Source organism: Aspergillus sclerotioniger, assembly GCF_003184525.1.
Source record: "Aspergillus sclerotioniger CBS 115572 chromosome Unknown BO94scaffold_13, whole genome shotgun sequence".
NCBI lineage: Eukaryota > Fungi > Ascomycota > Eurotiomycetes > Eurotiales > Aspergillaceae > Aspergillus > Aspergillus sclerotioniger.
In genome coordinates, this window is record NW_020291003.1 from 311,724 (window position 1) to 331,501 (window position 19,778).

A 19,778-nucleotide genomic window follows, 5' to 3' on the forward strand; every position below is an offset into this window, starting at 1 on the left:
AAGAAAGGAATGAATGTCAGGTACACGGACAAGTGTGCCGGTGTCAATCCAAAGTTAAATTTGACATTTGGCGGGCAATAGTTTGATGCAGCTAGGGAAAGGGTCAGAGTATATATCTTTCTGCATATTCGTAGATAAGGAAATGGTGAATACTTAGGGAAGAGTATGATAGAGTGTGTAATTTGTGGTCACGATATGGATGTGATATGGTTTAGGATAAATTGAAAGATGTCATACTGATAGTATATACAATGCAAGTCCTATACATAGATGAATTGAATATCATCACGACTCATCATCACGTACTCCGTCATATATAAGTACATCGAAATCAATTCCAACCGGCCAGTGTCCCTTTTTGTAAATGGTATACGGTACTGTGCCCCTATCATGCCCGCTGACGCCATGCCCGTTCGTCTCTCGCGTTTGGGGCTGCTCACCCTCGGTCCTGTTGCCCTTTCGCCATTCGGTAGATGAAGAAAAAGAAAGAAATGGAAGAAAGAAGAAAGAAAAAGATACATACATCAAACGGCTCAGAGAACCAAGAAAAGACCACCAGGAACTGGTGAATATGCAACCGGAATAAGTAAGAAAGAAACATGCAAGGGTGCAAGAAGCAGCCTAGGTAATAAGGAAATCCATGTTCATGTCGTTAATAATCTTCTCCCAGTCCCAACTCTCTTCTATTTTCGTGTCCATCACATCCCATACCCGCTCTACCACTTTGAAGGCGGGCTCGATGTTGCGAAGGTTGGAGTAGGCCTTGAGCGTTTCAAAGCCCTTTTTTATCCGCTCCCGCTGACGGGGCACGAATGCAGAACATCCCAGGAGGAACAGCGGCATCAGCACAATACTGTAGGCACCTGCGTCTTGAGGTAACTGGTCCAGGAAAGATAGACCGTCATCTACAACCTGTGCGATCTTCTCACTAGGTCGTGACGGTCGAATGGTACGGTACAAATACACCCAAGTAGACTGGCGATACAGCTGCGCCAGGTAGTAATTCGGAGTGTTGGGCGCATACGACGTCTCCCAGGCTCGAATGGCAGAATCGATGGAGACAGCATCACCCAGAATCTGGTAGTCAACAGCGGGCTCATACCCTTCATTGGACCGTTGTCGGATCCGGTCCCGAATCCGAGTCACTTCGGAAATGTAGTTGAATAGGCCATCGAACACTCCCAGGAACATCCCTGCCTGTGCATGTGGCACAAAGTCAGGCAACCGCAGGCCACCTTGAAGGGCCGGGCGGCGATCCAGCGAAGTGATGGAGTTGGAGACATCATGGTACTGGAAGAACTCGACGATGAACTGCCGGAACTTCTCGTTCCGCGGGGCCTGCGTTGTGAGCAGGAACCGGGCGGCATCCATGTGTGGCCGGTATTCCCCGTTGACCTCCCCTTCGCAGATGGTGTTCAGGCTGAGAGCAATAGTGGATGCAATAATGGGATCCTCCACTAGAAGTTCAGGCTCCTGCACGGCCCCCGAGGATGTGGTGATGTTTTCCTTGAGGTCTCTGATGGCGCGATGGAAATGGTAATACTTCCGCTCTTTCAGCTTTGGTTCCGGATCGAGAGCCGATAGGTGGGACCCGGAGAGACACATGAGAGAGTGCATTAACCCCCGGTGCTGGGTGGCCATAGGAAGGAGGATCTCCTTGAACGGGTTGGAGTCATCGTTGATCAGGGTCAGGACGCGACTAAAGCTGTAAACGAAGTGATCCAGGAAACGCCGGTCGATCTCGGTTTCGATTCCGTCAATCAGCAGAGGCAGGGAGCGAGCAACCATGCTCTGGGTGCGGACTGCTGTGACACCAGGGAGTCAGAAACCTCGGACAGAGAGCCACGGTGATTGGATGGTGTGGGATGAACAACAGGAAAAAGTAAATACGCACGACAGCCACGTAGAACCAACGATGGTCCCACGGAAGACTTACCATCCTCAAGCTTCTGCTTGCCACTCTTCCAGATTTCTTTCGGCGGATAGCCCTCGCAGACGACGGCGTTCTTCTGACAGTTGAGACACCTGCGGAACGGAAAGAAAGTTAACCTCTGCGACCGTTGCGAGGGAGGACGGGGAGCTTTACGCTGGCTTGGTCTCGTCGCATTTCTTCTTTCGCCGGCGACAGGTAATACAACCCGTCTTGGATCGACCCTTGGTGATTTTGACCTGACCCCCGGGCGCTGGCAGCGGATGTTTGCGTGGCCGTCCACGTTTCCGTGGGACGTTGACGGGAGCAGCCGTGGAATCCGGATGGGTAGAACTCGCATGGGCCATCGTCTCCACTCCCACGGGCTTAATACTCTGCAACTCGTCCACATCGTCTATCTCCTCGATCTTGGGTGTCACCTCGCCCATGACGGCCTCCATCCCGTGGGATGCGATCACGTTGAAGCGAAAGGCTTTGGGTGAAGTTATTGCGGTCGTGGCAAACGGATGGTGCGACCCGTCCTGGATTTTGACGTCGACCTCGGCAGCGGGAGAATGATCGGAGGGGCCGTCGCCATCCCACGAGACAGGCGAATCGTTGGAAAAGCCGTCGGTGGTGCTGATGCTGTTGCGGTGGGAGAGAGATGAGTCGTCGACTAAAGGGCAGTCGGCGAGAGCGGGGATGTCCGCCAACATCACCGAGCGGGTGGAGTCGCGACGTTCCGCAGGTTGGTTGGTCGGCGGCATGGCATGAGGCAGGTGGTGGTGATGGTTCACGTTGTAGTTGTTGGAGGGAGGAAGCACATAGGTATGAGTCTTGTGCATGGACAACATTGGCCCATAAGCACCTCAACCTGAGGTGGAAGGTGGTTGTTGGAGTAGGCAGAAGAGGACGAGGAGGGAGGGGAGGAGGGGGGAGGAAAGGTGGTGGTGGTAGTGGAGGTGGAAGGAAGGTGAGCGAACAAGAGCGAAAGAGTTGGTTGGGGGGTGATGAGGGAGAAGACGAGGAGAAAGAGGAGGAGGAGAAAGAGGGAGGGGTAACCGGTGTTGATGGTTCCGCGACGGGGGGGTAGTGGTAGTGGTGGTATTGGTGAGAAGACCAGTGGCTTAAAAAGACGGTTGTCTGAGAGTAAGTAGTAGTGTAGTAGTGTAGTAGTAGTAGTAGTAGTTCAGCGGTGGTGGTGGTGGTGGTGGTGGTGGTGGTAGTAGTTGGGAGAGAGGATAATAAAATCTCCCTATAGAGTAATATTAGGTGGTGATTGGAGTGGGGGGCAGGCACAGACTTGGCTGTGCTTTAGTGGAAGACGGATTGGCCCCGAGAAGCACTGGGCAGTCAGTCAGTCAGTCAGTCTTCTGTCAAAACGAGGCTGAATGGGGGATCGGGGAAGGCAGGCGATTTAATAGCATCCGACGATGCCTATTCAGTCTTCAGATGATTCTGATTATTCAAGGGACGAGCCGGCCGTAGTCATAGGAATGAATAATAAGAATAATCCCGACAATCCGTATTGTATGGACGTCGTCGGTATGGATGGGATGGGGCAAGGTATTATTGTGCTGAATGGCCGGCCAGAGAGGGCAAGTCACCCCCCCCCCCCCAAAGTGGTACTTTCTGGCTGCGGAGTATTCTTTGGATTCTTTGAATTCTTTGGAATTCTGATTTCTGATTTCTGATTCTGACTTTCCTACGACACGGACCATTGGAGCAGTCAGACGGACGTGGGTGTCAATCCCCATCTCAGAACAATTACACCAACAATAATCTAATCAAATCACCATCCACAATTCCTTTGCGAGCAATCTCGTGGATTCCGTTGGTATGATCATAATAATAAATATTATTATTGTAATTATTATGTAGTATTATTATAATAATAATAATAATAATAATAATTCTTGCGAGTCACAGCTCCATCGGTCGGGAGCGATTGGAGGCATGGAAGTGGACCCCGTCAAGAGGGCATCCAAACTAGGCAAACTTTGTGATGGATGCATCGCAAGAAAATCCTCGCAATTAACCGGGACAACTAAGGCGTGACGGGGCCAAGCCTCGCCGTGCTTCCACTGCGCCGCACATACCAGCCTCGACGTCCGGTGCGTCATGACCTCACGGATAAAATGAGCAGGAGCATTGCCCCGAGAGAAGATGAGATCCCCAAACCGACCGGGAATGAGGAGCAGGAAGAGAAAGAGGAAGAGGATGCAGCAAAAGAGGAGCGACAGGGTCAGTAGGGCATCCATCCATCCCGTCCGGCCTGCGCTTTTTTTAAACTCTAACATGGATGCGGGGGGCCAGGAATGCCAAGCCTGTCCATTTCCCCAGCCTGATTGGCTGCTCGACAGACGGAGAAAAACGCCAGAGAAGCGAACGGAAAACCCATGCTAACCTTCACTAATCACTAGTAGAACCTGCACCTCCCTCTCGGTCCTGATTTTCGTTCCTACCGACTTGCCTAGTGCCTTCTACCTAGTGTCTAGTGTCTAGTGTCTGTCGACCTCTGGTGGATGCACAAAAGCAATGTGCCCGAATGAGAAATAGACCCTCGAACCTTCCTACGCATGGATGGTGCACCCGGGGCCACCGCCGACGGATGATCCTCGTTGCTCGCGAGTGCTGGGCGCACCTTTCGGTTGGCGACCGGCCGGTGGGTGATTCCCCAGACCCGTCCAGAATGCAATGGCGGCCCCTCCAGGGGCTGGCAGGGCCGGAAGAAGCGAAGGGCAAAGTGACTAACGACTGGCTTGCGTGGAGGATCTGCTCCATCCTGTGAGGCTATTGTCGACCCCATACCGGATTGACTGCCAACCTTCCCCGTCGTACAGGCCGCGTCGCTACGAGAGTTCGTCACCCTGATTGCGAACTGCAGCAGGAAACCCGATTCCGTCCTGATGACACAATGCCAACAGAAAGCAGGTCCAGAAGGAGTAGGCTCGCACTGGTTGCGCAGGTGGTGCTTGAATCTTGATCAAGGGAGGATGGATGCCTCGTATCGTTAACTTCATGGCCCTAAGGGGTGAAACCGGCCTCATCTACTGTAAACAGCCCGACTCCATGTACTTCGTACACACGATTGCGATCTATCGAAACGATCAGACCTGACTCCTTGTCTGCCATCATTGGACACGTTGAATCATGACCCATGGGATTTGCAAAGCCCCGGTGAACCTGGTGAACGGAAAAGCGATGACGGTGGTGATGACGGGGCGTAGCGTTCTAGTCGGTCTTATGTATTACTTGCATGCCGGGATGACACGGCTCGGGCTCAGCTGGACGCCACACCCCACGCTACGACAACCTTGGACGGTGGACTCAGTCTTGGGTCTCATCAGCCGGCGTGGGACAAGTGCGGAGATGGCCAGATGCTCGGGCAGTGACACCACAGGCCAAATTCCTCCCTGCATTCATCATTGTGATCCGTCTGACGCCTTTCAGGTCGCCCGATCGCTTCCCCGGACTGCTGAGGAGGGCTGATCGGATGATAATTAAGGAGGATTGTCGCCCCCGAGCATAATATTGTTGCGTTACGGAAGGGGCAGGAATGGACGGTCAGAAAAGGCCTCAGCGAACAATCTGGGGAAAGTGGGCCAGATCTTTTCCTATGCGCCAGCACGGACATTCGGACTGCAAAGAATCGTCCACAGACAGGCACGGAATGGATGGCCTGGAGGACTGCTGGCTGCTGGCTGCTGGCTGCTGTAGGTACGTATCCCCGTGATCAAATGCGACAAATTCAATCTGGCAGGTTTGTGATCTTGTCAGGACGGGCTGATGGTCGTGGAAGGTCATGGCGGACGGTCTGTTCCCTCCCCTTCCCTGTTTAGCGAAGTCCTCTTGTCTTAGTGCTGGTAGTACTACCTGTGCAGAGTATCGCGACCGACGGATGGCCGGGCTGGTCCTGGCAGATGGACTCCTCACGGGTTGCCAGTATCACTCGACCGAGAGCCATTGTTGTTATTGGGGGGCTTTGTTTCCGAGGGCTTGGACCTCACGGGCGACGGGGATTCCGCCCCATCTGCCAGGCGACCAATTCGGAAGTGGAGCTGAGCTGCTCGAGCTCCAGCTCCAGCTTCAGACTTCAGAGGCTCTGGCGCCGTATTCCTTCCACTAGGCTCCGGGTCCGACCGTGCCTCATTTCCCATCCTGTTAAAATATCCGCGACTCGCAGGGGGGGTGTTCGCTCTAGCGATTAAGCTTGCTGCTTGAGGATCATGAGGGTCAGATGGTCTGACCGATTGGAGAGGAGTAACAATACGGGTTGTGACGGCGGCGGCTGGGCTCGCATCAGGTGAGGGCGGCTAGTGGGGACACCTTCCGTACCGTATTACCGGTTTGGAGAGTTTGCGCTACACTCTCTCCTTCTGCTGGTTTCTCTTCCGTACGAGTCAAACGTCTGGCCAGGCACTCAGGCAGGTACACCACTAGCTCCATCAACCTCGTGCCAGTATCAGCATGAGGACAAACAGGACAGAGTGATAGGTACTACTCCAGCATTTCTCCCGGATAGATAATAACCAGCTGGGAAATAAGCATCACGATGGAGCGAGCCGGTTCAAACACGCCCCACCCCACGGAATGGCTTGAAGCCCCCCATCTGCACTCCATATCCTACCGCATCGGGTATACGTACATGCCATGGCAGAGGCATTACTATGATCCTTTTACTATTACTGTTACTGTTAGAAACCGCGGACAGAAACCAGCCCAACCAATGCACGCAAAAGTTAAAAGCGCCATCTTGAATCCGGGAGTGGAACTGACAAGTGGATCTACGGAAGGGTGTTCCCGTTATTCAGTGGAGGTTACTACTCTTCACTTATGATGTTCCTTGCTGGATGCTTGAATACTATGTGTGTCTGTCCACGTCGCTGCTTACCCCGCCATTTTGCCCTGATTCTATACAGTTGGCCTATACCTATACCTATACTATGTAGTCTCCGTTGCGACGATGCTCCTTGCGTAAATGCGGAGATGACACGGAGCGTGGACCATACCAGTAGTAGTCCAGTACATTCATACAAGTCTCCATACATTGTTTACCTTGCACCAACCATCACATCTCCACTATGAAGTATACAACTACAATTATAGTAAGTAGTAAGTACACTACGTACTCCATAAGTGATAAAAGTACCAACTGAAGCATCCGTATACTTCCGACCGTAGAACTCACTCCCACCACTACTACACATATAGCCCTACCATCCATCCCATCTATACCCATCCACTGCAGTATAAAGAATGAAACAGTACACGTACTGTATATTAACCACCACCTGACCGAACTGGACCTCTCCACTCCAATCAGAATAGGCAAGTCACCCGAACCCGGGCCTGCGCTGTAGGCAGCTACTTACCTACCTTAGTACTCCGTAGTTAAGTTACCTAGTAGCTAACACCTAAATAGCTATGCGACCCCAACTCTCAACAAGCACTCAGTACTAAATAAATCCTTAGTAGAGGAATAGTAAACATAACCAAGAAGCTATTTCAACAACACCATATTATAAAGCATAACCCACTAGAAGAATTAACCAACCCTCTCTCAATGATTCGATTCGTCAAAAGGTCATTCTACTTTCTAGGAACTTCGGTGGGGTACCGGGTGTGTTGGATGCACTAACGTATGTAGGTTACGTTACTTACTACCTAAGCCTAAGAAGGTTACTACTCCAGTTAAGTACTATGTACTAGGGTAGGTTAGGTTAGTAGCATGTGCAGAGCCGGATGCGGATGGGATGGGCGTGGGAATTACTGATTACCTACCTAGTACCTAGGTACATTCTCTTGGATTGTCTGTCTACCTGTATACCTATCTGTGTAAGAAATGCTAGAAGTGGAATATAATCAAGGTATGGGAATTCATTACTCCGTACTTCATACCGAGGTAGGAAATACCACTACTATTACTACTCATAGTAAGCAGCAAGTAAGTAGTTAGGTAGATAGGTAGTAGGTGTAGACTAAGCTAGTTAGTTAGTTAGTCCTTATTCTCGATTCACGATTTCCTGCATTAGGTAGACGGGCGGACACTGTCTTCTATCCATCCATCCATTCCCCACTGATTTAGTTTGTTCTTAGTACTAGCTTGGTAGTACTAGTTAATCACTACGTATCTTCAAAGAATCTTCAGTAAACAACAACAACAATAATAATATAATCTAAACAATCCTAACAATCCAACCATCCATCTACCCCAACCCAATAAACATAAACATAACCAGTAGCAAAAAATTAACTAATCCCTCACATTCCCATCCCATCCACAGCACGTATATGTACATGTACGTATATGTATCTATATGTACAAGTAATCCACCCATTGCGGGGTCCCAAATTTTAATAAAGTCTAGTGGGATATTGACACCAACCAATCAGAACCCAGAAGTTGCCAATTGCAATAGGTGTATCCTTGACTAATGGTATGACCGGTGGGTTCAGATTCGGAGGCACCGGTCGGAGAGTCCGATTTTGATGGTACGTACTGTATGACTTGCTTGGGTTGGGTTAGGGTATGGTACTATATACTAGTAAGTATGTAGAGTGGGTTTTGGTGTTGGGTATATTGTATTATGATATGATATAATATAATGGGTGTAGTGAATACCTATCGATGTATAGATCATTAAATATCATCCATACAAAACCATACTACCCAATAAGTATACTATAATAAATACATCAAATAAATACTCAAGACCCAAGCACATGGTATGACTCACCCACATCATCTCAATCTAGACCCATAAGGTAAAACGTAAGAATGCCTAATATAACCCCCTCGACCAATCCCGTGCGTCGTCGCCACCGGTACTTAGCCAAGGCGTGGCTTGGGCAGCAAGTAAGTTAAGTGGACAAAAGTACGGTGCTTGAGGCCATGCATTGCTGAGATCCGGTTTTGGGACGTGGAAGGGAAGAGAAGGTTCTTAGGAGTTATTATATGGTTTTATGGGGGGTGCTAGGCAGCGATGTGGGTGTCACCTGATCGAGGGGATCTATACAACTGAGGGGATAGTTTAAGTGTTTGGGGTTGTTGATGGGGGAGAATGGTGCTTGAGTAGGGGGTTATTTTAGTCGGTTTTGTAAGGTGTGAGTGAATACTATTGTTGTGTGTTTGTTGCTGATTTGAATTGATCTTTTGCATCATTGGGGTGATGGGGTGTTGCTATCTTATATGAATTATATAGAGTTGAATATACACTTTGTCTACTGAATCTTATCAAGTTCGCAAAACTACGCACTATTGCTTGCAATACCAGAATACTGACAAGGCTCATATGTAGATCAATTAATCAAGCAATAACAAGTAAAAGAGTGGCGATAAAATGTCAGAGCTCATACCAGTAGACCAAACCGGCTGATCTCTAGAGAACAGACAGAGAGAAATGTCCCAACATAAACTGAGAAGCAAGTCAAAGAACCATCACAGAACTATTCCAAACCTTCCCCCTTGGGCGCATCCTTGAGAGAACCACTATCATGTTTCTTAGCACTCTCCTCCTGGGACTCCTCCCCCAAGGACCCCTTCATTCCCCCCAGTTTCATTGAGGTCGCATCAATGAAATTCCTCTTAATAAGCTCAAAGTTCCCCTCCAACAATTTCTTGTACTCATTATCCAAATACTTCCCAACAGAAATCTCATAAGTCTGCCCCCCTCCCCTCCCAAACCAATCATCTTACCATCCTGCAACTTGAACAAAGTCAACTTATTCTCATACCACGCCCCAACAACAAACTCCAACGTCCCAGGTCGGTTTTTATCTTTCTTGAGAAACTCGACTTCTGCATTGAAGATCCTTTCGAACATTTCTCTGTCCTCGAACGGGCCCAAAAGCAGCGTGAGTATAACAAACCTGGGGAGTAAGGGGTCATATTCAGCAAGGCCAATGACTTCCACTCTCGGGTAATATGTCACTTTGGGGCCTCCGCCGATTTTCTCAATCACCTCGGGAGGGCCCTCGGGGGGATGTCGACTACCTCGGCTTTGAACCTATCCCGGACTTTGATGTGGGTGTTGGCACGCTGGGCTTGGAAGGTGGGACCTTCGAAGAAGGGGTAGATCCAGTCTAAGGCGGAGTCGATGTGCGGGACTGGGATTTCGGGTTTGTTTGTGGTGGTCATGTTGAGTAGAGAGGTTTATTTGGTTTGGTTTGAGAGAGAGATCAGATGAGTAGAGTGGATATTTGGGTGATGGGAGAAGAAGAAGAAGAAGAAGAAGAAGAAGAGAACTGTGCAGGATGATGAGGCCTTTTATATCTTTCCATGCTGTCAAGAGCTAGGAACTATACTGAGGTTATTAGGAAGACGTCGCTCTCTATTTCAAGAAGAACAAGTTCCTTACCGGAGTGAGGGCATCTTTTGAATGGAGAATGGAGATATGTCCTTCTGGAAGGTAGCATAAAAAAGCTTGAGTTTTAGAAAAGGCAGGACCCTTTCAGGGAGGTAACCGCTGGATATTAGGTTGGGACATTCTCTACCTTTTGTACATAGTAGCCATTAGGGATATATCTCGTTTTGTCTATGTAGTAGTAGCTTTGACATATCATGTCCTATCATAGAAGGAGACAATATATATTACCTTGGGAAGATGCTAGAAGAGTATCACAAAATCTGCAAAACTTGTTCCTACTCTGTCATCTTATATTTTGGTTCGAGCAGTGAAGGTCCTGATAATTGTTAAACTAAGTCTTTCATAATAAGAAGACGGAGTAGACGGAAAGCGTGGTTGTAGACTGACCGGTGTGTCCATATATCATCCTCTTGAGATATCTTGATCCAGCCATGATAATACTAATTGCTGAGCGAGCAAGATGGTTGAGTGCAGGGGTGATGTGACCCCAGTTTTGCAAGGTGTGTGGGTCAATACTGTCTGCTTATTACTGATATAAACTGATCCTTTTCATTGTATGTATGGGATATGGGGATGTTTTCTTATATGAACGGTACAAATTGCAGGCTTAATTGTCTAACTTTATTATTATTATACTTGCAGTCCATGCTACATGTATTTGCAACATTCAAATAAGTTACGATACTATGTGAGATAAAAACGACTTGAATTAATCAACCAATCAAGTGATGTTTCAAATAAAGCCCAAGAGTGACAATAATCAGATATCAAACAGCAAGCAAAATACTTCCAGAAAGCCGGCAACAACTAGCAAACAAACCAGACCTATCTTTCCAATCCAGTCTCTGTAAGCTTCCCCTCCGGAGTAAAATCACAATCCATACCACTCACCCTATTGGTAGCAGGATTCAACTGCTCCTTGATACGGTAAGAGATACGATCCACCACAGCTTGCTGGGTGCCAGCAACTTCAACAGTATGATCTGGTTTGGAATATATATTGAAGTGTACTAAGTCGTATCCCCGTCCAAGCCTGAGTGGTTTAACTTTCTGGCCAGGGCCAGAGAATCTCCCCCTGTAGAAATAAAACCTGCCTCTGAGGCGCACGGCTCCCACCAGGTCAACCCGGCTAGGTGCATCCTTCCTAGTCCCCGACCAGTGTGTTTCCAGTATGGTTTCACATACCTCGAGCCAACATTTCGGTTCAATAAGGAGCGTGAAGAAGTTGTAGCTCACTAGATGTCGTGATGGGCCAAGTACCGGATCCATCACTTCATAATAATGATTGTCCGTGTAGACTTCAAATCTCAGAGACTCCCTCTTTGCGTTATTGTCTCCGGTAGATTCGATGGTGTAGCCTTCACTGTGGGGGAAATAGCCCGCGAGCCATGTGCTCCAGGCCTCTTCGTCGTGTTTCCAGATCTGGTTGGACATTGTGTAGCTATAGCTGGGTAGGGAAGGTATTGGATTATTGATGGTGGTTTTGTTTGGAGTAGAGAGTAAAAGTAGAGTGAAGACGGGTGGGTGATGAGAAGAGATCGAGCAGAGATGTGATGAAGAGGCCTTTTTATACCTTTTTGGGAACTGCCAATGTCAGGAATCATACTGATCGTGTTAGGAGGACTTCATTTTCTGTTCCTTTGGGTAAATTCCTATCTAGGGTGTAAATATTAACGAGGAGATAGGAGACAATGCATTTCTGGGAGATAGCGTTGGATGTGCACAAGACTTTGTGAGGGAAGAATTATCCACCTCCGAGGAAAGAGCCCCGGGGCAATGAAATATGGAGAGTATCAATTGATACTACACAGTTTTAGTATTTATTTAGTCTCTCGATCATGAATATACTACTGACCTTGTTGGAAGAATTTATTTTATAGTTCAGGAACGAGTTGAAGACTCTTAATTAAATTTAGACATTCATTTCTAGAATATACTGTTGGATCCTTCTCACTCGAATGGTTTAGATGTGAGGAGAGAATTTCTGGGTTTTATGCTATCTATCTATATAGAACAAGCATCCACATCTTCCCTTCAATACCACCATAATTTTCCAACCATCCTCCTTACCAGTCCTACATCTCCCCTTCACCAATGCATTCGTTGTGGAATAATTTACAATTGAACCAATTGGTCTAATGTACTGGTACGTTCTGTAACGCAACCGAGTTGTAACAGGTCCAAAGAACCCAGAAGATATAGAATGCGGTTCAGAGAGAGTTAGCCAATGGGCTCGAAGCTCAAAGCACGCAAATCCCAAGTTGTGCTATCCATGAAACATGAACCACACTCTGCGGGGGTTGTTTGACGAGGTTAACTCTTCCATACACCATGAGCTCAGATGCAATGGAAGGAACAGATAAATCGTATTGTTGAGTCGATTTGACGTTAAATAAATAGAGTGATAGATTAGAATTGTGTTAACTAGACCCATGTACAGCCATCTGTGGAGCCTTTGACTGTCTCAAGACAATGTATAGCAACACCTGGCCAGCACAGGCTTCAACATCTTGCTAGAATATGATCGAATTATTGTGAACAACATGTGTTCGGATCAAATATCCTTTTTGATCTGGGTCTTGGACCGGTAGACTAGGTTGCCTTGATTTCGAGGCACAGAACCCATCACAAGGTATTTCAGCATCAATACCATGGTTTCATTGCTTCGTCCATGTTTCAGGTCATCTTTCTGGGTTGATTTATTCGTTAGTCTAGAGACATAACGACGACCGGTTAGGAGAGGACATGAACGTGAATGCGGGCACTCTTCTATAAAGGAGTGTCATCTGTATGCTTGGTTGAAATGAGCTTGCTAAGTTCGAGGTAACCACTTCGTAAGTCGTCCTTGTTGGTATTGTTAGACCCAGTGGTAAGGGGCACTTGTAAGGAGGTCAAGACGCTGTCGAGCAGGACCTTGACCTAAGAGAACATGAGGCAATGTAGGACTGTGACTTTATTCTTTTTCTCATCGTGAGTCAATTGTATTATTCTCAGGTTCATCCTCATCCGGTGTCCTTCTTTGAGCTTGTTTGTAAGTGTCGATCGAAGGCCTTCTAGCCCGGTTCGTTTGACTGCGGTGGAGCGAGTTGCATAGCCTGTTTCAGGATAGATTTGTCCATCACCATCTCCTTTGTGGCTTTGGTCAGATACCTGTAGACGTGTCTTACTGATATGGCGATCTGCTTCATGTCATCCTCTTTTTCAGATATCGATGAGAGGAACGATTAGTAACCATTCCAGGTATGAATGGTCTGTCGGGGTTCACCCAGTTAATTGGGATATGATAAGACATAGCAGCCCCGATGACTAGGTCAGTCGGTAGATTTTGGTCTCCCTATTAAGATTTTCTGAGACCTCGATTTCCTTTCAGTGCATTTGGTGGGTATATCTGATTGACCCGAGGGAGACAGTGCAACTGATACCCATATCCCAGATTGTAAGATGAATTTTCTGCTAGTGAGAGTTTCGAGTCGGACATCTTTCAGTGTGCGACTTGAATCACGAGCCTCCACTTTAGGAGGAATGCAAGAAGTCAGTTCAAAATGATGATAAGATTGACTTCATTCGATAAGGTCTTGCTTTGAACGAAGTAGAGACTGAGATGTTGTAGGAAGAGTATAGTCGATAAAAGTCTTTGAGAAAGATACCCGAAAAAATCGAGAAGGAAAATATACGGAGATTCCGTGTCCACGAGACAGTCATTCCAAACCACCGTTCTGAAGTCCATTTAAAGCTTTTGCCCATGCATCGGGGCATGCAGTAATGAAGCCCCGAATGACGATGGCGAATCCCCCATGGTGTATGGATGAAGCATAACCATCAACTCGAACCGCTATATGCAAGTCCGCCAGCTCAACTTTCTCGCCCCATGAAGTCACTCATACACGTCGACCGTGGCAGTTACAAACTGAAAGAAGTCGCAATAGGACTGCTGCAGTAGATATCCTCAACAGTGTCCACTGGGAGGTATTTTATTCCACCCAGATAACATCCCGAACGTGTAGTAGATGTGGACCCTCAAGTGGCAGCATCGGGCGCAGAGGTTCGAGCCTCTGTTGCCTTCATATCGAGCGCAATTCGCACCCTGGGTATGAAAGAGAGTATGTGGGAATTCATGTTTTATTTAACCAGGGATAGTAGGGTTGTTGAGCTTTACAACTTCACAGAAGTTGCAGTCAAAGGTACCATTGTGCTCATTGGGAGGATTGACAGTATCAGAGGGTACCTCATAACTAGTGTTTCTTCGGACTGAAGACTGTACCAAGCAAGAGTCATCAGGTGAAGTCATTATGAAACGGACCTGAGTCCTCTTGAAGACCATGTAAGATGATAGAGTGTTCCGTAAGGTGAGTTTGATAGATAACTCAGCTCGAGGGGCGCCGACTTTCGACCCATATTCCATACTGTCATACCCAGTAGTTATTTGTCATCTGTTGACAGCGAATGCAAAAACAGATTCCCGCAATGGAACATTTTCCACCGATGACTGCGCTGCTGCGCTAATAGGCAGGGCATGGCAGAGGAATTGATGATCTCCTCTTGGGGGGCGCAACGCGATACTGCGTCCAGTTTCTAGATACCATCTGGCATAGTTAGTGGACTGCGAATAGTGCTCTCGGCACCATGGTCTTCCCGAATGTGACATTGACCATCGTCTCTCTCTTCCGCGTCGTATTCTTCCGGAGAAGGTGAAGTCGGAGACGGGCAGTGTTCTGCGCCAGGTAAATGACTATCTCAGTCGCGTCAATGGCAGGCAAACGCCAGCATATACAGTGAGTAGTAAAGAGCGAGTTTCTGCTCGGTGACTCCAGTTTCATGCCCAGCTTCGCGACGCGTGTTAATTCGCGTTGATTGCTATCAACCTGGGTACAAGCAAAGTGCCCCAATTTCGATAGAATCATGAATTCAAGGGGAGACTGAGAGGGATTGTAGATCTTCCAGTCATATTGGACTCAACCCTTGCTCCTCCTTTATATTTGTCGTTGGATGCCTTGTAATCGCCGAATCGGATATCAAAGCTCGATCGGCTGTGTATTGCATTGTATTGCGTCTGTCAACCTCTGGAGGCGATATTCAAGTTCAGTCTTGTTGCAACCACCTTGAAATCAATTGACCCGGATTTCCAGAAGTGTTCGATCTATCCATTTGTTTCCGAGTCTCCGATATATGCCAAGTTGGCTGCGGGATTGCACTTTTCAAGTAGAAGTGCTTTCTTCCTCTGCCGCTTAGGTGCATGACAAGGACAACATCGACTTGCCCCCATGAGCTTTCTATCCACTTGTCTACTTCTGCTCTAGACGCGTCATAAACTCGAATATTCCAGCCTCTGTAACCAGGTATGGTCCGCTATCCTCCCAAGCCAGATGTTGGATCCCTTCACCAGGGATAACTAGCATTCTAGACCAAGATAGAATATGCCGTTCGACGTTGCTAGACTTCATCAGAAGCAACACTGCTCGTATTGCTATCCCAGCCAAGATTTGTCGGACTGCAATCACTTTGATGCAAGGTATTGCTCGATAAACGATCCCAGCATTGTATTTCCTGTCTGTTGTCTTGACAGTCGATAGCTGGTCTGTAGGATTTGATCGCTAGACTCTGTTGACAGCTTGCTGCTATAGCAACTTGCGTTGTATTTGCCCATAACCTGGTGATATGGTAGTAGTTATAATATCGTTAATCGAAGCAGGATACAATGGGTTTGGTATCTCTTGAGATGCCACGGTGACACCACTGAGCCGAACTGATCCGGTGTGAATGTTCGGTCACTTTGCAGTGGTTGTATGGTTCAGGATTGAACCAGCGTGTTCTAGAGAAGAGAACATGTCATCTCAGATAACATAGATGATTATAGAGACAATGAGAGCGTGAGCCCCACGTCAATACGCCTAGTACTACACGTACTATATGTATCGGTATACAAAGGACTACTAAGGTCCAACTAATCCTTTTCGGTACAGTAATATACTTGTAGCCCTTGTCCAGAGTATGATTAGAGAGAAGATGATACCAGAGAGAAGAGGCTCAAGCAAGGTTTATATACTTCATCCTCGTGAATCATCTATTCCCCTTCACACGGTACCATTAACGTCCACTCCGTATATTAACGTCCACCCAACATCAATCGTGAATTGAAGATGCCCTCCGTCCCATCTATCAACCACTACCTTCAAGAAAATCATCTGCCGTGAATATAAATCCGACTCCCAATCCCATATTCATACAAATGAATGCAGACTTCTCTTCACGACACCAAAAAAGCAACCCTCACCGTCACTGTCACCCAAAACCCAAGCACAAAAAAGCAAAGACAAAGTAAGAGCGAGCAAAAGCAAATCCCGTCCTCATCTGCAAGCCCCATACATACACATACACATCCAAGATCATCCATCGATCCTAATCCCCACAGCCCATGCAATACCTGCATACCCCAACACCCCCATCACATCCCCACCCAGATAGATCATCATCAGATCCTTGTCCTAGGTAGGTAGGTAGGTAGGTAGTCCAAGAAGATACTATTCATAGTACATAGTACATAGCACAAGAAATTCACTAACTCAATACATAGGTAGTATCTACTCCATCCCCACTCATACAGTAAATCCCTCATCAGCTCAGCCCATCCCAGTCCACTTATCTGCAACCTAGTCGATCTTTATCCCCACATACCTACTTACATAGGTCATAGATAGAGAAATGCATATGACAAAGACTATTCCATGCATGTCATGCATATTGCCACGTAAAGCCTGCCTTCTTCAGTTGACTTTCTTCATCCTTCCGTGCTGAGATTTATGGGGAGATGGAATGGATCGGCGTTGGTGCTCGGATCTCATCTCAGTTCGTTTTATTCGTCAGGTTTTTGTTTCGTTTGTATTGGAGTTCGTATTATATGGTGTATTGTGGTGTACTGGTTCAGATGTGGATTCTTGACATACGTGTGTATGTCGATAATACCGGGAACGAAGCGTTGCTATATTAAGATGATGGGGTAACTCGGTGGTAAGATATTGAGTCGGGGTATGGGTATGGATACATGGAGAAGGGGAGGGGAGGGGAGGGAAGAAGATAGGACGAGAGCAAGGTCCCTGTCCATTAAAGAGGCCCATGCCATGTACCATGGTTGAGGACGCGTATGCCGTGCCAGGTGAGACAGCGTCTGGATACAGACTGTCGTGTGGCGGTGACTTGGCTGGGGATGAAATCCAAAAGCAGGGGGCAACGCAGAGATAAGATCAAGGCGTGAGCGAGGCTTTACAACCGGACCAGAGGGATAAGAATCATTGCGACGCTACGTGGACGAGTTGAAATCTGATCTGTTGTATTCAGGTGTATCATCCCACCCCAACCGCCGGCCGTGACCGATCCCAATGCAATTATCAACATCAATGCAGCACACGAAATCATACAACAAGCAGAATGACCCCACCCATGCTGTATAGCAATGCTCCTCTTGTACAACGCCGATCCAGTTCAAGCCAGACTGGGAATAACGGATCAAATCAAGGGAATAAACAGACAATGTCGTAAACATGACCATTCCAATCTGAACAGTGGCAAATCAAAGCAACATGCTAAATCGTATACAGCAACAGACGACGCAAGTAACGTGCCGGTACTGGCGTAAGAATCTAACTTCGTCAAACAGAATAAGATGAAAGGAATGAGCATCTCAGACTATGCGGTGAACACGCGGTCTAATTGCCGCAGGGCCCGCATATCTTCTCCTCCAAATCCGATCTTCTCGCTAGGAATATCCCGCGGTCCCTCGGCACGTCCAGCGGCCGGCACTGGAGGTGCGGTGATCGAAGGAAGTGAGCCAGATGGGGCACCGTTCATCAGTGCGCCGATGCTGGGCACGGTAGTGCCGGTGCTGGCCTCCAGAGGCTTGGGCACCACCGCACTCGGTGGGGGAATGTGTATGCTCGTAGATGGCGGTTGACTGAGGAGTCGCGGACTACGCGCCATCGAGGCAATCCCATTGCTGTGCGACACCACATGTGGTTGTGTGCGCGGAGACGTTCTGATAATTTCCCCTGGCGGTCCAAGCTCTGGAGGACTCGGGCGGTGCAGAAGCTCGTGAGCTCCTGGATGCACCCGTGGTGATCGACTTGCCAGGACCGGCACGTTCGACGGCTGGAGAGACGGAGCCATTGTAACTTCAGCTGCATGTACCGGCCGCTCGTGGGGCGCCGGTAGTCCCGGCGGCTGCGGAGGCGGCAAAGGCGTCCCAGGTGGCACGGCAGCTTGGTGGCCATGGCCATGGCCATGACCATACGGAACCTGGCCATTGGGCTGGGATACCGGAGGTAGATATGAGGGATAGTGAACTGGAACGGGTGGGGTTGCCAGCGGAGTTGGAGGCCATGTGTAAGAGGGCGTATAAGACGCCGGATGCGCAGCCGGGGAGCGTCCGTATGGCGCCATCGGGTGGGGAGGCACGTAGGCAGCACCGGCCATGGGCCCGCGGGTCACCACGGGGAGATTCTGTTGATCGTTTACCGTGGACTCTGGATAGAGCCCCTTTTGAGGGCGGACATGCCGCAAGTTGGGATCCGTCGACGGTTGTTGAAGGTTGGCCGCAGACGGATGCGATCTGGAGTAATAACTGATAAGGTGCAGGTGCTGACCGGTGGATGTAGTGATGCTGAAAGATTGTTTCATCAAGCCATCGGGCTTGTAGCGGTAGCCGTCTGGCCCTTCGTCTGCACCATCCGCACGGTCATCGTCACTGCCTCGCGTGCTCTCCGGTGTTTTGCCAGCTCTAGACATGGTAGACTGGGCAACACCAGTTCCTCCCCGCTTTCCTTCCATCTCGCGATATGTCAAGAAGCTTCCCGAGACCCGACTGGCACTCCAAGACTTGCCGTCGGTCCACCTTCGCATACCTGCCTCCCGTTCATCCCAGACAAAGACTGACCCGGAGCGGATCAGTTGGCGCTCTTTTTCGGATAGCCGTCGCTGTACGCGGGGAAGAAGACCAATGCGACACGCTTCAAAGAGGATGATAGCGTCCGCGGGAGTGCGGACGTGCCCGTGGTACGTCTCCATCCACCTCCGGTGATCTGTGTAGGGACCCGTAATGATTGTAGGTTTGAGTGCTAGGACCGGGGGTTTCGTCGGATGAAAAATGTTGAAAGATGTTTTGGACGGCGGACAAGATGAATAGGTCGGGAGTCAGGCAACGGCTCGTGGTAGCCGTTTACGAGTCAACGTGAAGCGTGAGATATTTCCGGAAAGGGAAACACCGGCGAGGTGGCAGGAGGCGAGAAGCTGTAAAAGAACCCACCGCGGAAGATAATCTGAAGAAACACGCCGCGACATTAATTTCCCATCTATGTATATTGGGAATGGGGGGTGTGGAGGGGAGGGAGGACAGAGGGGATGGAATGTAAAGAAACCAGGGCAGCAAGGAAGGGGAGAGCAAGCAGGGAGTGGGGAGGGCTGATAGGAGAATAAAGAAGAATGCAGGCGGCGGAGGGAGCGTTATACAAACG

At 48.5% G+C, this 19,778-nt stretch overlaps 7 protein-coding genes across 7 annotated transcripts; all 7 read right to left on the reverse strand.

Annotated features, from left to right (window-relative positions):
• Positions 1 to 381: 381 nt before the first annotated feature.
• BO94DRAFT_516206 (Zn(II)2Cys6 transcription factor) lies at positions 382 to 2,763 on the reverse strand (the record flags this gene model as incomplete). The annotated part of the gene is made up of 3 exons (XM_025609952.1): positions 382 to 1,805; positions 1,937 to 2,025; positions 2,087 to 2,763. 3 exons carry the CDS (start codon positions 2,761 to 2,763, stop codon positions 622 to 624), a joined length of 1,950 nt encoding a protein of 649 aa, XP_025467693.1. The 3' UTR covers positions 382 to 621.
• A 948-nt stretch (positions 2,764 to 3,711) lies between these two features.
• BO94DRAFT_58292 (uncharacterized protein) lies at positions 3,712 to 4,333 on the reverse strand. The gene has a single exon (XM_025615514.1). The coding sequence runs from the start codon at positions 4,207 to 4,209 to the stop codon at positions 3,796 to 3,798; it is 414 nt and encodes a 137-aa protein (XP_025467694.1). The 5' UTR covers positions 4,210 to 4,333; the 3' UTR covers positions 3,712 to 3,795.
• BO94DRAFT_58303 (uncharacterized protein) lies at positions 4,307 to 4,890 on the reverse strand. The gene has a single exon (XM_025615526.1). It carries the CDS (start codon positions 4,716 to 4,718, stop codon positions 4,404 to 4,406), a length of 315 nt encoding a protein of 104 aa, XP_025467695.1. The 5' UTR covers positions 4,719 to 4,890; the 3' UTR covers positions 4,307 to 4,403.
• Positions 4,891 to 8,789: 3,899 nt separating this feature from the next.
• Positions 8,790 to 9,119, reverse strand: BO94DRAFT_534914 (uncharacterized protein). The gene has a single exon (XM_025611653.1). It carries the CDS (start codon positions 9,072 to 9,074, stop codon positions 8,886 to 8,888), a length of 189 nt encoding a protein of 62 aa, XP_025467696.1. The 5' UTR covers positions 9,075 to 9,119; the 3' UTR covers positions 8,790 to 8,885.
• A 206-nt stretch (positions 9,120 to 9,325) lies between these two features.
• BO94DRAFT_534915 (uncharacterized protein) lies at positions 9,326 to 10,423 on the reverse strand. Its single transcript, XM_025611654.1, has 2 exons — positions 9,906 to 10,423; positions 9,326 to 9,885 (listed from the first exon to the last, which is right to left on the reverse strand). Exons 1-2 carry the CDS (start codon positions 10,047 to 10,049, stop codon positions 9,469 to 9,471), a joined length of 561 nt encoding a protein of 186 aa, XP_025467697.1. The 5' UTR covers positions 10,050 to 10,423; the 3' UTR covers positions 9,326 to 9,468.
• A 680-nt stretch (positions 10,424 to 11,103) lies between these two features.
• On the reverse strand, positions 11,104 to 11,712 carry BO94DRAFT_546080 (uncharacterized protein; the record flags this gene model as incomplete). Its single annotated transcript, XM_025613277.1, has 1 exon — positions 11,104 to 11,712. One exon carries the CDS (start codon positions 11,710 to 11,712, stop codon positions 11,104 to 11,106), a length of 609 nt encoding a protein of 202 aa, XP_025467698.1.
• Positions 11,713 to 17,933: 6,221 nt separating this feature from the next.
• On the reverse strand, positions 17,934 to 19,604 carry BO94DRAFT_58483 (camp independent regulatory protein). The gene has a single exon (XM_025615657.1). It carries the CDS (start codon positions 19,330 to 19,332, stop codon positions 17,959 to 17,961), a length of 1,374 nt encoding a protein of 457 aa, XP_025467699.1. The 5' UTR covers positions 19,333 to 19,604; the 3' UTR covers positions 17,934 to 17,958.
• Between the last annotated feature and the right edge of the window lie 174 nt (positions 19,605 to 19,778).

Coding starts and splice junctions, on each gene's coding strand:
- BO94DRAFT_58292 (XM_025615514.1), bottom strand. CDS start 4,209: ATGTTAGAGTTTAAAAAAAGCGCAGGCCGGACGGGATGGATGGATGCC.
- BO94DRAFT_58303 (XM_025615526.1), bottom strand. CDS start 4,718: ATGGGGTCGACAATAGCCTCACAGGATGGAGCAGATCCTCCACGCAAG.
- BO94DRAFT_534914 (XM_025611653.1), bottom strand. CDS start 9,074: ATGATGCAAAAGATCAATTCAAATCAGCAACAAACACACAACAATAGT.
- BO94DRAFT_534915 (XM_025611654.1), bottom strand. CDS start 10,049: ATGACCACCACAAACAAACCCGAAATCCCAGTCCCGCACATCGACTCC.
- BO94DRAFT_58483 (XM_025615657.1), bottom strand. CDS start 19,332: ATGGAGACGTACCACGGGCACGTCCGCACTCCCGCGGACGCTATCATC.